General features: G+C 35.4%; 1 protein-coding gene across 5 annotated transcripts in view; it reads left to right on the top strand.

Moving 5' to 3' along the window:
- The window catches only part of NOL4 (nucleolar protein 4), a gene marked incomplete at both ends in the record, with an annotated part of 388,814 nt that extends 373,033 nt beyond the window's left edge, over positions 1-15,781 (top strand). For all 5 annotated transcript variants that reach the window (XM_082640263.1, XM_082640262.1, XM_082640260.1 and 2 more), the window contains one exon: positions 15,588-15,781. In XM_082640263.1, coding sequence (XP_082496389.1) covers positions 15,588-15,781 — 194 coding nt within the window. The remainder of the gene's footprint in view (positions 1-15,587) is intronic.
- Positions 15,782-18,082: the final 2,301 nt, after the last annotated feature.

Raw genomic sequence — 18,082 nt, 5'->3', positions numbered from 1 at the left:
GGGGATTCCCTTGTATGTTATTTGTTGTTTTCCCTTGCTGCTTTTAATATTTTTTCTTTGTATTTAATTTTTGATAGTTTGATTAATATGTGTCTTGGCGTGTTTCTCCTTGTATTTATCCTGTATGGGACTCTATGCACTTCCTGGACTTGATTGACAATTTCCTTTCCCATATTAGGGAGGTTTTTCAACTATCATCTCTTCAAAGGTTTTCTCAGTCCCTTTCTTTTTCTTTTCTTCTGGGACCCCTATAATTCTAATGTTGGTGTGTTTAATGTTTTCCCAGAGGTCTCTAAGACTTTCCTCAATTCTTCTCATTCTTTTTCTTTATTCTGTTCTGCAGTAGTTATTTCCACCATTCTGTCTTCCACCTCACTTATCCATTCTGCTGCCTCAGTTATTCTGCTATTGATTCCTTCTAGAGAATTTTCAATTTCATTTATTGTGTTGTTCATCATTGTTTGTTTGCTCTTTAGTTCTTCTAGGTCCTTGTTAAAGGTTTCTTGTATTTTCTTCATTCGGTTTCCAAGATTTTGGATCATCTTTACTATCATTACTCTGAATTTTGTTTCAGGTAGACTGCCTATTTCCTCTTCATTTGTTTGGTCTGGTGGATTTTTACCTTGCTCCTTCATCTGCTGTGTTTCTCTGTCTTCATTGCTCCCAAAGTCTACTGCCTCAATTTTGGGATGATTCATTGTCTATTCAGGTATTCCACAGATGCAGGGTACATCAAGGTGATTGTGGAGATTTAATCTGCTGTTCCTGAGGCTGCTGGGAGAAATTTCCCTTTCTCTTCTTTGTTTGCACAGCTCCTGTGGTTCAGCTTTGGATTTGGCCCTGCCTTTGTGTGTAGGTTGCCTGAGGGCGTCTGTTCTTCACTCAGACAGGGCAGGGTTAAAGTAGCAGCTGATTAGTGTGCTCTGGCTCACTCAGGCCAGGGGGAGGGAGGGGTACGGAATGTGGGCCGAGCCTGTGGCAGCAGAGGCCAATGTGACATTGCACCAGCCTGAGGCACACCGCGTTTTTCCCAGGGAAGTTGTCCCTGGATCATGGGATTGTGGCAGTGGTGGGCTGCACAGACTCCCCAGAGAGGAGGCGTGGATAGTGACCTGTTCTTGCACACAGGGTTCTTGGTGGCTGCAGCAGTGCCTTAGCATTTCATGCCCATCTCTGGTGTTCGCGCTTATAGCTGTGGCTTGCACCTGTCTCTCGAGGTCATTTAGGTGGTGTTCTGTATCCCCTCTCCTCGTGCACCCCCAAAACAATGGTCTCTTGCCTCTTAGGCAGGTACAGATTTTTTCCGGATTTTGTTCTGGCTAGCTCTGGTGCACTAGCCCCCTTCAGGCTGTCTTCACACAGCCAACCCCAGTCCTCTCCCTGAGATCTGACCTCAGAAGCCCAAGCCTCAGTTCCCAGCCCCTGCCCGCCCCAGCATGTGAGCAAACAAGCCTCTTGCGCTAGTCAGTGTTGGTCAGCAGTGATCCTCTTTGCGGGAATCTCTCCACTTTGTCCTCTGCACCCCTGTTGCTGTGCTCTCCTCCATGCTCTGAAGCTTCCCCACTGCCACCTCCTGTATCCATCAGTGAAGGGGCTTCCTAGTGTGTGGAAACTTTTCCTCCTTCACAGCTCCCTCCCAGAGGTGCAGGTCCCATCCCTATTCTTTGGCCTCTGTTTTTTCTTTTTTCTTTTGCTCTACCCAGGTACGTGGGGAGTTTCTTGCCTTTTGGGAAGTCTGAGGTCTCCTGCCAGCATTCAGTAGGTGTTCTGTAAGAGTTGTTCCACATGTAGCTGTATTTCTGATGTATTTGTGGGGAGGAAGGTGATCTCCACATCTTACTCTCCCGCCATGTTGAAGGTCTCTCTTGGAGAAGTATTTAAAGGAAAATTTTATAATATATATGAGTTTGTGTGTTTGTGTGTGTGTGTGTGTATACACTAATAAGTCAAAATCTGGCTCTAAGACAAAGGCTTTGGAACATAAACAATTTACAATGTAATGAAGGGAACATTTCATCAGAAAGTCACAACTGTCTAGAAACTATGAACCCCAATATCATAACCTCAAAATTAATAAATAAATAATAGCAAAATTACAACAAGAAACTGACATATGCACAATCATAGCCTTAGACCTTTAACACACTTCTCTCAGAAACTGATGGGTAGAAAAGAAAAATCCTTTGGATTTGAAAAAGTAATTAAAAATTAATCTGGCTATATCTAAACCCTGCCCCAGCTATCTGATAATACACATTCTCTCAGACATATTGACCATCTAAACAAGTGGTGACAACCAAAGAATTAATATACTGGTAGCATTTTGTTCAGGAATATTTATAATTAATGAGGATGAAAACACTACACATTAAGTTTGAGTGATGGAATTATGTGGTATTTTGACACGCACATTACAAAAAAATAGAAAATTAATGAGGCACTCATTTAACTCAAGAAGTTAGAAACATATAAGAGAAAATGTGGCATATAGAAGAAAATAAATGGAGAAATTAAATAGAAAACAAAGACACAATAGAGAAGATCAATAAAATCAAAAGCAGAATCTTTGAAAGGACTTTAAAAATATCTGGCAAAATGAACTAAGAGAAAGGAAGCATAAAAAATAATAAAATATTTATAACTTTATTCAAGTATATTTGAAAATTTAGAGATATAAGACTGTTTTACAAAAATATAATTGACCAATATTGACTCAAAAAGGAATAGATATTCCAATTGATTAAACTGAATCAGCATTATAAAAATCTACCCATTATTAAAAAATCATATCCACATGGTTTTACAAATGAGTTTTACCAGAATTTCAAGGACTAGAAAGTCTTCATTTAGACAAACATATCTAAAAGAGAGGAAAGAAAAAGAAATAGAAAACACCCAAGGACAGGATGCTACTGTCATCCTATCATCAAGAATAGTATTAGAAAAGCAAATTATATTGCAATCACTTGTGAATATAAATGTAACTCATTAGCACATTGAGTCTAGTTGTGTATATCTGCTATAACCCAGGCCCTATGCTTGATGCTTTATATACATTAGCTAATTTAGCCAAGATGCTGAAGAATAATGCCTATTTTTTTCACCATTTGGCAGAAAAGTACAAAAATACTATCAACAAAATACCTCTTAAACACCTGATCAAAATATAAAATGAAAATGAACCTGCAACCAAAGTAAGTTTCCAAGTGGCTCATGTATTAGGCAAGCCAGAAAAATCACTTCACTTACTGATGGTGAATTTATTAAGTTGTGTTGGACTGTAGCAGCTGAAGAAATATGTCCAGAGAAAATAAACTTCTTTGACTATTAGTAGTATAACAAAAACAGTGCTTTTGAGGTTGAAGAAATTGAGATATTGGCAATATCAATAGTCAGTTAAGAACAAGGCAACTGATTTTAAGTTGTTTCCCCTGTCTTTTAATAAATTGAGATGTTTCTGCTACTGTTCTTTTGTTGTTTATTTGAGGAATCAATGATGAGTTTGAAGTGACAGAAGAATTAGCATCTATGAATAGTATGAGTAGAGCAACTTTAGCTAAGTGTGTTTTCAAAATTAAGGAAAAAACTAATTCAGTACAACCTGAAGTGGCATCTTCTAAGATGTATGAAGCAAAAAGAGGCTTATTTGTATAAAATTACAAAATTTCCTTTTACATAAGGCATATGGTTATTCCTTGAACTATTCATCGGCAGATACAATGTGGAAAACGTTTGAATCAAGTGTTATTGAAGCAGTAATATCAGCTTTAAACTCATTGGTCCTCATCTATTTAAGTGTTATCAGTTCTGTGAAATTTTTTCAGAAATAGAATCTGAATATCCTAATTTCTCCACCACACAACAGTTTGATAGGTTAGTGGTAAAGTTTTATTGCATTTTTTTTTCAGCTCAGGGCTAAGATTGAAATTTTTCTGAGCAAGAAGAACTGTCCTCAAGCTTTATTATTAAATGTCTTTAGGAATTAGCATTTGCCACAGAATTGACAATGTTTCTTGATGAATTCAATCTAAATACAAGGCAAAACAGTGCTTATATGTGAAGCTTATGCTGTGGTAAAGCCATTTTGCTGATTACCAATATTGTTTTAATCACAATTAATGGTTAGCTGCTTGATAAACATGCCATACTGTCAGAATTTTAAAAAAGAAATTAAAATTCCATTCCCACACAATTTTGTAGTGGATATATTTACTGAACACATACTACAGGCTCAGCAATGTTTTTATGGACCTTGATGCAAGTACAAAATAACTTGCCATATTTCAAAATCCTTTTCCTTGTTCAATTGAAGAGTTTCCAGCTTCACCTTCAATTGGAAGTAATTAATTTGCATTCATTGACATGCTAAAAGGCACATATCGAGAGAAGAATCTAAGAGAATACTATAAATTATTTCCAAGTGATGAATATGCTCAATTAAAATCATATTCTTGTGGACTGATATCAGTATTTGGAAAAATCTATCTTCCACTAAGCCATTTTCATAGGTGAAACAGAGAAAATCTCTGTACGGATCCAATTTAAGCAAAGAACACTTACAATTGATTTTGATGACAAGCAACACTAATACTCAATAGTAGACCTGTACTACAAAATATATTTTATTCTCTTCGCTACAATTGTAAATGTGGTTGCTTTCTTGATTTCTCTTTCTCATAGTTCATTATTAGTATATAAAACACAATAGATATTTTTTTCACAATAGATTTTTGTATATTCATTTTTTATCCTGCAATTTTACTGAATTTGTTTTTTAGCTCTAACAGGTTTTGGTGAGTCTTTAGAATTTTCTGTACATAATATGTCATCTTCATATAGTGACAGTTAATTTTTCCTTTCCAGTTTGAATGATTTTATTTCTTTTTCTTGCCTAATTGCTCTGGTTGGGAACTCCAATACCATGTTGAATAAAAGTGGTGAGAGGATGCATCCTTGTCTTATTCCTGAAAAGAGGAAAAGTTTTCAGCTTTTCACCATTGATGTTAGTTGGGGCTTGTCATATATGGCCTTTATTATGTTGAGGCACATTCCCTCCATACCCATGACAGTTATTTTCATAAATCAATGTTGAATTTTGTCAAATGCTTTTTTTCCTCTATTAATTTGACCATATGATTTTTATCCTTTATTTTGTTAATATGGTATATCACATTGATTGATTTGCAGATGTTGAAACATCCTTGAATTGCTAGAGTAACTCATACTTGATCATAATATGTTATTCTCTTAATGTATCATTGACTTCAGCTTGCTAATATTTTGTTGAGGATATTTTCATCTAAGTTCATCAGAAATATTGGCCTGTAATTTTCTTTGCTTGTGGTGTCTTTGTCTGGTTTTGGTATCTAAGCATACTATTACAGAAAATCATCAAATCACAAATGAAGAGAGAAGGAGAAGAAGAAAGGACAGAGGAATTACAAAACATCCAAAAAACAATTAACAAAATGGACATAAGTACATACCTATCAATAATTCCTTCAAATACAAATGGACTAAATTCTCTCATCAACTGACATAGAGTGGCTGAATGGATTAAAAAAACAAGACCCATCTAGATACTGCCTACAAGAGACTCACTTCAGATGTAAGGACACACACAGACTGAAAGTGAAGGAACTGAAAAAGATACTCCATGCAAATGGAAACCAAATAAAGCTGGGATATTTATAATTACATCAGACAAAATAGACTTTAAGACAAAGAAAGTCTTTACATAATGATACAGGAGTCAGTACAACAAGATGATATAACATTTGTAAATATGTATGCACCCAACATCAGAACACCTTAATATATAAATCAAGCATGAACATACCTAAAGGGAGAAATAGACAGCAGTACAATAATAGTAGGAGACTTTAATATCCCACTTACATCAATGGATAAATCTCCAGACAAAATCAGTAAGGAAACATCAGCCTTAAATGACATGTTAGATCATTGACTTAATGGGTATATATGGAATACTCCATCTCAAGTGCACATGGAACATTCTTTAGAATAGATCATATATTTATTAGACCACAAAACAAGTCTTAATAAATTTAAGATTGAAATCATATCAAGGATCTTTTTTGACCACAATGTTATGAAACTAGAAATCAATTACAAGAAAAATACTAGAAAATTGACAAATATGTGGAGATTAAGCCACATGCTAACAACCAATGGGTCAAAGAGTAAATCAAAAGGGATATCAGAAAATACCCTCAAGACTAGTGAAAATGAAAATACAACATACCAAAGCTTATGGGATACAGCAAAAGCAATTCTAATAGGGAAGTCCATAGTGATATATGCCTACATCAAGAAACAAGAAAGATCTCAAATAAACAACTCTACTTTACACCTCAAGGAACTAGAAAAAGAACAAATTAAGCTCAAAGTTAGCAGAAGGAAGGAAATAACAAAGATCAGAGTGCAAATAAATGAAAAAAAGATGAAAAAGACAACAGATGAAAATAAGAGCTATTCTTTTGGAAAGATAAAACTGGCAAACTTTTAGCTAGATTCATTAAGAAAAAAGAGTGGACTCAAATAAATGAAGTCGGAAATGAAAGAGGATATCACAGAACTACAAAGGATGATAACATACTATGAACAATTACATGCCAACAAATAGGACAACTGAGAACAAATGGATAAACTTCTTATAAACACAACCTACTAAGACTGAATCATCAAGACCTAGAAAATCTGAGTAGACCAATTACTGGTAAGGCAATCACATCAGTAATCAAAAATCTTCCAATGAAACAAAAGTCTAGGAGCACACATTTTCACTGATGAAGTCTATCAAACAGTCAATGAAGAATGAATACCAATCCTTCTCAAACTCTTCCAAAAAACAGAAGAGATGGAAACACTTCCAAACTCATTTTTATGAGGCCAGCATTACCCCAATACCACATAAGACTCATCATGATCTCAGCTGCCCAAACTGATAATTAGAGGACCTGGTTTCAAAGAATAATGCAAGAAGTATGTTAAGTAGAAACTGCAAGCATTTCACCAGTGTTTCTGGTATTGTTTTTGTTTGGTTCATAGACTGATGGCCACTTATGAAAGATGCCAGGAGTCTGAGGAAATCACCACTACCCAACCAGAAGAATTATCAGTGCATGCGATTAACCAGGATCAAATTGAAGCTTTAGCAAAGGAGGAACAAAGAGACACCACTTCAGTATAATCTTGTATTAAGCCCAGACATCTTTGGGACATTGGGCCTTTTTCAAGCCTCTTGGATGGTTTTAAATAGAAATAAATTCTGGCTTTAAAGAAAAGTACCCCTGAACTGTATCCCCACTTGGCTCCAGCCAGCACTCTATGCAGCTCACTCCTGCTTGTCTCCACATCTTTGTTTTCTATTCCTAAAGGGTGCATTTTTCTTCCCCTATCCAACTACTAATATTTCTCCTGAGCTAGGCCACAGTGGTACAGGAAGAAAAACCAGTAACCCTGTGTGGCTTTGGGAAAGCCAGTGAACCTGTCTGTAACTCAGTTTTTCCAATTATAAAATGGGACAAGTTATCCTGCTCTGCTGTCCCACCAGACTGCAGAGAGACTCCAAAAAGGGACAGTGTGACTTTCTAGCAAGGAGACAGGTGCTGGAAGGCAGTGTCCTGCTCACCCTCCCACCATTGCAGTCCTCTCTGCCCCCCTTCTTCTGAGCCCCCACAGCTCTCACCTGTACTACCAATTTTGTTCTTCATTAAACAAGGTCCCCATTAAACATTATATATATATATATATATATATATATATATATATATATATATATATATATATAAAATTATTTTTTTAAATCGGGGTATAGTTGCTTTACACTGTTGTGTTAGTTTATGTTGTACAACGAAGTGAATCAACTATATGTATACATATATCCCCTCCCTCTTGGACCTCCCTCCCACCCCGCCGCCATCCCACACATTTAGGTCATCACAGAGCACTGAGCTGAGCTCCCTGCACTATACAGCAGGTTCCTACCCCCTATCCGTTTTACAAAAATTTAAAATTTCTTTACACTAACAATGAAACATCAGAACGGGAATGTAATCAAACAATCCCTTTTAAAGTCACATTAAAAAAAAGAAAATACTTAGGAATAAACCTCTTCAAGGAAGTGAAAGAACTACAAAACAATAAAGGAAATTAAAGATGATTCAAAGAAATGGAAAGATATTCTGTGCTCCTGGATTGGAAGAATTAATATTATTAAAAGGGCAGTACTACCCAAAGCAATCTACAGATTTAATGCTATCCTAATCAAATTACCCATGACATTTTTCACAGAACTAGAACAAATTATCCTAAAATTTATATGGAACCATAAAAGACCCAGAATTGCCAAAGCAATCCTGAGGGAAAAGAACAAAGCAGGAGGCATAACCCTCCCAGACTTCAGACAATACTACAAAGCTACAGTAATCAAAACATTGTGGTACTGGCACAAAAACAGACATACAGGTATCAATGGAACAGAATAAAGAGCCCAGAAAAAACCCTCACACCTGTGGTCAATTAATCCATGACAAAGGAGGCAAGAATATAAAATGGGAAAAAAGACAATCTCTTCAGCAAGTGGTGCTAGGAAAGTTGGACAGCTGCATGTAAATCAGTGAAGTTAGAACACCGTCACACCATGCACAAAAATAAACTCAAAATGGCTTAAAGACTTAAACATAAGATATGACACTATAAAACTCCTAGAAGAGATCATAGGCAAAACATTCTCTTACATAAATTGTACCAATGTTTTCTTAGGTCAGTCTCCCAAGGCAATAGAAATAAGAACAAATAAACAAATGGGACCTAATCAAACTTACAAGCATTTGCACAGAAAGGAAACCATAAACAAAATGAAGAGACAAACTATGGAATGGGAGAAAATATTTGCAAATGATATGACTGACAAGGACCTAATTTCCAAAATATACAAACAGCTCATACAACTCAACAACAAAAAAACAAACAACCCAATTGAAAAATGGGCAGAAAACCTAAGTAGACATTTCTCCAAAGAAAACATACAGATGGCCAATAGGCACATGAAAAGATGCTCAACATTGCTAATTATTAGAAAAATGCAAATCAAAACTACAGTGAGATGGGCTTCCCTGGTGGCACAGTGGTTGAGAATCTGCCTGCTAATGCAGGGGACACGGGTTCAAGCCCTGGTCTGGGAAGATCCCACATGCCGCAGAGCAACTAGGCCTGTGAGCCACAACTACTGAGCCTGCGCGTCTGGAGCCTGTGCTCCACAACAAGAGAGGCCACGATAGTGAGAGGCCCGTGCACTGTGATGAAGAGTGGCCCCCACTTGCCACAACTAGAGAAAGCCCTCGCACAGAAATGAAGACCCAACACAGCCCTAAATAAATAAATTAAAAAAAAAAAAACTACAGTGAGATACCACCTCATACTAGTCAGAATGGCCATCATTAAAAAGTCTACAAATAACCAAATGCTGGAGAGGGTGTGGAGAAAAGGGAACCCTCCTACACTGTTGGTGGGAATGTAACTGGTACAGCCACTATGGAGAACAGTATGGAGTTTCCTTAAAAAAACTAAATATAGAGTTACCATACAACCTAGCAGTTCCACTCCTGGGCATATATCTGTAGAAAACTCTAACTCAAAAAGATACATGCACCTCCCAGTGTTCATAGAAGCACTATTTACAATGGCCAAACAACCTAAATGTCCATCTACAAATGAATGGATAAAGAAGATGTGGTATATATAGGTATACAATGGAATATTAGCCAGAAATAATGAAATAATGCCATTTGCAGCGACATGGATGGACCTAGAGATTATCATACTAAGTGAAGTCAGAAAAAGAAAGACAAATACCATATATCACTTGTATGTGGAATCTAAAATGCGATACAAATCAACATATCTATGAAACAAAAACAGACTAGTGTTTGCCAAGGGGGAGGGGGGAATAAGGGAGGGAAGAGATGGGAGCTTGGGATTAGCAGAGGCAAACTATTATATATAGGATGGATAAACAACAAGGTCCTACTGTATAGCACAGGGAACTATATTCAATATTCTGTGACAAGCTATGATGGAAAAGAATATGGAAAAGAATATATATATATATATATATAAACTGAGTCAGTTTGCTTTACAGAAGAGATTAACACAACATTGTCAATCAACTATACTTCAACAAAATTAAAAAATTTTATATACCTATATACATATATGTGTGTACATTATATATATATATATATATAAAGCCTCCCTCACCATCTTCCCAGAGCACTGAGCAGGAGCTCTGGGAAGGGCCACATTGGGATCCAAGGGACTTTGGCTATTTCTTTCTCACCTCCCTAAATTGTAAGGCCTCTCTACTGCAACCCTAAACCAAACAAGTCATTTACATATGGCATAAGGCCAGATTTTTTTGGGTCTTTAACAAAGACTTTATTTGAAGGCATAACAGTAAAATCTAAAAGAAATTTCTAATAGGATGTGTTTATATTTTATCCTGAATCAGACATGTTTGAATACCCCCCTACCATATGATCCAACAATTCCACTTCTGGGTATTTATCCAAAGGAAATGAAAACACTAACCTGAAAAGATAGCTGCAGCCCCATGTTCATCACAGCATTATTTACAATAGCCAAGACATGGAAGCAATTGTCCACTGATAGATGGGTGGATCAAGAAAATGTAATTTTATATATATATAAAATTATATATATAATTATGGATACATATAATTATATATAATTATATATTATATAACCATAATTACATATATAATTATACATATAATTTTATAATATATATAATATATAAAATTATATATATAAAATTATAAATACACACACACACAATGGAATTTGATTTAGCCATAAAAAGAAAAGGAAATCTTGCCATTTGTGACAACATGAATGGACCCTGAGGGCATTATGCTAAGTGAAATAACTCAGAGAAAGACAAATACTGTTTGATCTCAATTCATGCAGAATTGGAAAAAAAAACATGAAAACAAACTCATAGATATAGAGAACATATTGGTGGCTGGACGAGTGAGTGAAATGGGTGAAGATCATCAAAAGGGACAAACTTCCACTTATAAGTTAGTCATGAGGATGTCGTGTATAGCATGGTGACGACAGTTACTAACACTGTGTTGTATTGATATATTTGAAAGTTGCTAAGAGAGTAGATCTTAAAAGTTCTCATCAGAAGAAAAAGAAGTTTGTAACAATGTGTGATGATGGATGTTAACTAGACTTATTGTGGTGATCATTTAGCATTATATACAAATATTGAATCATTATATTGTACACCTGAAATAATATAATGTTATATGTCAATTATATCTCAATAAAAAAAGTAAATTCTCACAAAACTTTTTAACTATGAGTACCTAAATGCCTCTTGACCTGTAATGATTAAAATATTTACTATCTGGCCCATCATGCTTAAAAGCATGAATCTGAAAATATCACTCACTTATTTAAAATTGTTAAATAAATTGCCAGTTATCCAAATATTTCAGAGTGCATGACTTGGGAGTAGAGGTTGTAGGTAAAGGAGGGGAAGTAGGAGAAGGTTGCATGCAGTTAGGACGGTTTTATGTCCAACTCAATACTCATTGTAACATTTAGTGGGAAAACATTATTTAGGCAATAGACAGTAACTATTATTCTCTTTTTCAGCAACAATTCACATGGAAAGTACTGTTATAACCAATACTTATTTTTCCACAATTTCAGATGATAACTTTCATAGCAATACTAATATTCCCATATATTAGAGGTAACTTTACTTGAATAAGTTACACTAAATCTACTATTTTCTATGTCTAACTAGTTTTCATTTAACCATAATTGGGTATTATCAATGACATCACTCATTCTCCGTTTCTTGAGTGTTAGCTATAGAAAGTACCTGGCATTTCTCATTCATTTGTTACACAAATATTTATTGAGCCTTATTTTATGCCATGCACCACCACAGCTACCTAGAACAATGTGGTAAGACACAAAGGGTGCCTGCCTTCATGGGTCTTGCATTCTTCCTCATTATATATAATAAAAATGGTTATCAAAGTTTTTAAAAAACACAACAAAACTTTGTCCAGGGGTTTCTATTATCTGTGAATAATTGACACCAAAATAGGACCACAAAGGTAAATCTAATTAAAACAGGGGCCAAAAATGCACCATAAATAGGGGGAAAGTATTCAATTGATATTTAATTTAAAAAATAAAGAATTATGGATCTATATTTTCATTTAATTAGAATTTGCTTATAATTTAATTGTCTCCCCAAACCTTAAAAAATAAATCAAGGGTTGATTTTAGTGGGTCTTAATTTTTCTAACAACATTGTATGTTGGCACGAAATATCTTTTATTTCTTATTCATCTTTTCAGAATGAACATGAAGAAGGTCTGCATCATTTGGGTTAAAAGTAAGTACAGTTGACCCTTGAACAATGTGGGTTTGAACTATGTGGATCCTCTTACACGGATTTTTTTTTTCAATAGCAAATACTACAGTCCTACACTATTTGCAGTTGACTGAATCCACACAGGTGGAGGAACCAGAGATACAGAGGGCAGACTCAAAGTTACACAGAGATTTTCAACCATGGCAGAGGGTGGACGCCTCTAACCCTCACCTGTTCAAGGGTCAGCTGTACTTATATAAAATTGGCCTTGTCAATTTTCCTGAATATGTGCCTTAATACTAGATATTCAAATCATTTTCTCTTGAAGCATCTAGTGGGTCATTTTCCTTGCTCGTTTTCTTAACTGGTTCTGCTCTTCCAGAACCATACTTTTCAGTGGTCTTGTCTGTGATTTGATGAGGTCTGCAAGAATACTTTTCTCGACTTCTTTAAATTCAGCAACTTCATAAAATTTGAAATTTTGCTTTATAGCAAAATTTGCATTTTAATTACATTATATTGTTTGAGTTAAGCCAAACCAGTCAAGTATGACATTGACTCAATGAGGCAGAAATGAAAACTAGTGACAAACAGGGAAGGACTGTTTGAGCAGTCACTAGTTAAATTATTCATTTGTGAATATTTTAATTTTTTTATGCTTCACTATCCAACCTCATAACTTTGATGATCTGAATAATCAACATTCAGCAAAAAGAATTTCTTGTACTTTTCATTTATATTCTCAACCCTGATCCTGTAGATCTAAAAGAAACCACGATAATGAAGTTAACTTTCTTCCAGAACAAAAAGTAGCAGAGCTGTGAATGGCTTCTCAATTACTGAGCTATCTAGAGTTTGCCTATATTAATAAAAATCTGAAAGAAAGTGAAAGCCATGTCTCAGTTTGGAGGTGTAGACCTTTGAGACAGAGGTGGAGAATAATCCATAAACTGCAATATTAGAATAAAATCACAACCTCTCTCACCCCAAAAAGAACCGGAGCCCTCGCCCCACCCTTTCTCAATTCCAGTGCAAGATGCTAGTCAGCAACTTGTCAGGACAGCAAAACCATCACAAAATGTTACACCTTCTAATGAATAATGACAATCAGCCAACCAGACACTAGGTATCTACATAACTGAGAGGAAAATTCTTTCAATTTTCTTTCATAAAGATTTGTACTAGGTAGAGAACAGACTTGCGGTTGCCAATGGGGGAGGGAGGTGGGGGAGGGATGGATTGGAAGTTTGGGATTAGCAGATGCAAACTGTTATATATAGAATAGATAAACGACAAGGTCCTACTGTATAGCAAAGAGAACTGTATTCAATATCCTGTGATAAACCATAATGGAAAAGAATATATATATATATGTGCATATATATATACATATATATAAAAATGAATCACTTTTCTGTACAGCAGAAGTTAACACAACATTGTAGATCACCTATACTTCAAATAAATAAATATATAGATAAATAAGATTTGTACTAGGATTCTTGAATGTAAAGGAAAGAAGTAAAATTTAAAGTTGGTTCATTCAGAGACCCAAACTCCTATTATGTCATGATGCTTTCTTAATCCACTCAGAATTTCCCAAACAGTTGCTGTTAATGATTTGCTTGTTCGGTATTCCTGTTTGCAAGTGTAACATCCCTGCATCTCTCCCTTTCGGCTTGTTATATCTGTGTCATGATTTTGTGAACAGGAGAACAAATGGCAGCCAACTCCTGCTAGAAAATCAAAGCTTTGAAAAGGCCATGGCAGAAGTGGAGTTAAGTTTCTCTCAGATGTCAGAGTTTGAGTGCTACTCCTGTCTCTGTCCTAATTAAATTCCAAGTGAAGTTACTTCCCTCTTATGGGACATCTGCCTCCTAGCTGACAGAAGACCTTCTCTCCCTTTGGGAGAGAGGGTGTAAGGGGATGGATCTTGACCTGTCTCCATTATGCCTCAAGAAGAACTAGAAGGATAAAATAACAACCTTCATTTTAGTTCATGAAATGAATTACTACTATCTGAAAATTTATAACATGTTTAGGAAAAAATCTGTTAAAATACTTTCAAGTTATAGAATCACTACAGTTTTGGAGCATGCCTTTAGTTATGTGCTTAGTAATATTTTTTCAAGGATTTTAAATTTATTACTGCAAATTTAATAATTACAGCAATTGCTTAATGAAAGGTAAGAACTATAAAAATGAATGCTTAGGTATATAATAAATACCTAATATAATAATCTAAGAGTAATCATACAAAGAATCTTAACACAAATGCTTGAAGTTTTAAATCACTTAATAAATTATTTTTCAGTAAAAATTTACAAAAATGTCATCAAAAAGCAGACCTATATGATTTAGTTAAATATATGTGAGGAAAAAGTGTTGACACATGAGTGTTTTGTGCAAATAAATATTGTTAAATAGGTATTTAACAATACCTAAAGCAGTATTCCAAGTCTAGTTTCTTTGTGGTATGGTTTGTACTAATCATATACTTACAATACACTTCAAAAGCAAACTTCAGTCTAATATATTCACATTTTTAAATACTAATCAACCTGGTGGAAAAAGCAGTGGCCTGAAATGAAAAAAATATGCAATCCACGTCCCTATTGTGCCACTTAAAAGTCATGGACCTCTAAACGTGTCATTGAACTCCTGCAGTCCTCAGTTTCCTCTGTTCTAAATTGAAAAGTTTGTAATCTAGGGTCATTAGCCTCACCATGTAGGCTCTTTTCATTTCTGAATTGGTGGGGTCCAACTTATTTGTTATCAAATGTAGCAAATAAAAAATGTGATTCCCATCATTTTCTACTACTCCAGAGAAGCTTCTACTTGTGGAAGGTGGACTTAACATTGAATTTTCCAAAAAGCACATGTTAAGAGAATTTCTTCACTGTCTTTCTACAATCAGAAGTGACCGCCAGAGGCTGGACCAGGAGTCTAAGAAAATCCAGCCACTCTTTTCCCATCGTGTTGCTCTTCCATCTTTCTGAGAGCAGATGTATTTGATTAAGGGTATCAGTAGCTTCTCACGAAAGAATAGGTGAATTAAATCAACACATTTATTTAGTGCTCATGTTCAAGATACTAGAAGAAAAATTGTCCATGTCTAATTTGTGCTGATTTTTTCTAGGACCCACTGATCTCAGCATGAAGAGGCAGTTGGCAACCAGCTCAGGATCCTCCAGCAGTTCGAGCTCCAGACCCCAGCTGAGTCCAACTGAAATCAATGCAGTGAGACAGCTGGTTGCAGGATATCGGGAATCCGCTGCATTTTTATTGCGTTCCGCAGATGAACTGGAGAATCTTATTTTACAACAGAACTGAGTCCAGCAACAATCCTCTTCACTGAGGTTTAAATTTGCAGTTTCCACTGATGACGTTTTGATTTCTCAGCAGAGATGCATCTGGTCTTACTGCACAGTTTTAAGAGAAATATTTCCATTATGCCACATTGTCCTTGATCCATAAAGTGATGTGTTTAGGTGCTTCAAAGGAACTCTGGCCTCTGAAGTACTTGAGATACTTTAATGTGTCCAGCCTACTGTTTTTTGTTTCAGTGTGCCAGCATAAATACCTGGGGCAAAAAAAAAAGGCTGTATATTCCTAATTCAAGGATAAAACAGAAGAAGCTTGTGGTATAAAAAGTAGTTCAAGATCCAACTGAAATATTAGTGGAATTTGCTACTGACTTACTGGACTGAAAGCTGCAGTATCTGGCAAAAAAAAAAAAAGCCAAAATTTCTCATTGCTATAGGATATAACAATGAAAAGGATCTTGTATTTTAAAAAAATATGTAATTTTTATAAAAAGAAAACTTGTTTTTTCATTCAGAATTGTCATTTTTACTTTGGTAACTTTTTCATAGGTCCTAAAAGAAAACTGTTTTGAGAAACTACTGTAAGTACCTTTTCCACCTCCCTTTGCCTTCTCCTCTTTCCAAATTCTTTCTACAAAAATAACACTTGATGCTGGGGAAAAAAATACCCTTGCCTACGTTCTTTAAATCGTCGCATCAGGAACTACTTCCAAGAGAAGCCTGCGTTTCTGCACTCATGCTGGTCTCAAGCATCCCACTCACCATTGCAGCTTTACCATAGTGGTTTTCACCACAGAATTTTTTAATATTGAAAAAGACATATCATTGAAAAAAAAAATGACACCTTGATTTCTTACAGCTGCTCTCCCCAGATTGCCGCTGCTGTCTTATGGGCATCCCTCTAGCAGCCATTGGATGTCGATGACTGAATGTTAAAGAGGTTGCAAGTGACAATCTGAAAATTTGCACTCTTGTGTGTAGTTTTCTTTTCTCTCTTTCAGAAATAGTTCCCAAAAAGACCATTACCTCTCCTGATATGATTTGTATAATTTACAGTTGTAGGTAAAAATGACGTAAAGAACTCTCAGTGGATGCAGCTGCAATCTACAATGAACTGTCCCCTCCTCTTCCCCATATTTTGCCCTTCTTCCTTATTTTATGGTGTTGAATACACATGAATGGTGTTTTCTTTGTGCACTGAGGCAAGCCTATTTTTTAAATATTTAGGGAGGAGTACATCAGTTTACGCTTCTTGTACAATTTTTTTCTGTTGTTTGGCTTCGGTTGGATTACAGGTTCTTTGTGCATTCCTGAATTTGCCTTATTTTATGTAAAATTTATGTCATTTGGTTTTTGATAATAAGTTGAAGACATCAGTGATATTTCTTAACTACTTGTTACATATAGTTTTTCAAGTAATGACTGTGATTGTGACCAAGTAATGTGCACTTTTTCTTGTAACTGTGGACATTGCTATGCTCTTTTCTTCTAGTGTTTCTAGAATTACTGTTCCTTACAGTTACGTAAACAAAAAACAAAAAAACAAAAAAGAACTTTTGTGATACTGTTGGTGAATATAATGTGAAAATCTTATTGAAATATGAGTATTTTGGAAATACATAGATGCACAAACATCTTTTAAGGTGTGGATTTAGAGTTTGCTTATTTAAATGAAACTTCAAAAACTGAGGGCTGGTATAATTTTCTCTGTTTTGTTGGGTTTAATAAACAGATTTCTGTGTTAAAACACTGATTGTGAAACCTTATAAACTTTCTGAATGACATGAAATGTTATTTTATACCTACATTTAGCGCAAAATTGACAGTTCAAACATATTTCAAGAACATCCTAAGGTCCCCCAGAGCTTCCACATTCAGTCTAATAAATAATGTATTCCAAGAAGGGGTAAAGCAGATTAGCAAACCATGGGTATTTCATCTGATTGTTTAAATCTGATTTAAGAATTTATCTTTTATTCCCCATTTTTCATAAGTAATCTGGCTCTTTTAGTCACTTCTAATTTAACATTTTGGGAGAAACATACCTGTTTTAAGTGCCTGTTTATGCTTTGGGTTTTGTCGTAAGAGTATTTGAAGCTTTGGCATGGTTACTATTTAACAAAGTAACACCCTGGTTTGAGTTCAGCCTATACATAAAAAATCCTTAATAGCGATAATAAAGCAAATGGATTAGAGAAAGGGAGTTCCAGCAAGGTGCTCTTGTTTTCATTTCATTTTCATCTTCACTTATACTCCCACATCCATCCACCAAGGACTAAATTCCCCCCACATCTTCTGCTTTTTGCAC

Source organism: Mesoplodon mirus (assembly GCF_964341445.2).
Source record: "Mesoplodon mirus genome assembly, chromosome: 13".
Taxonomy (NCBI): domain Eukaryota; kingdom Metazoa; phylum Chordata; class Mammalia; order Artiodactyla; family Ziphiidae; genus Mesoplodon; species Mesoplodon mirus.
The sequence above is the reverse complement of the archived record's forward strand: the minus strand, read 5'-3'. Positions and strand labels throughout refer to the sequence as shown.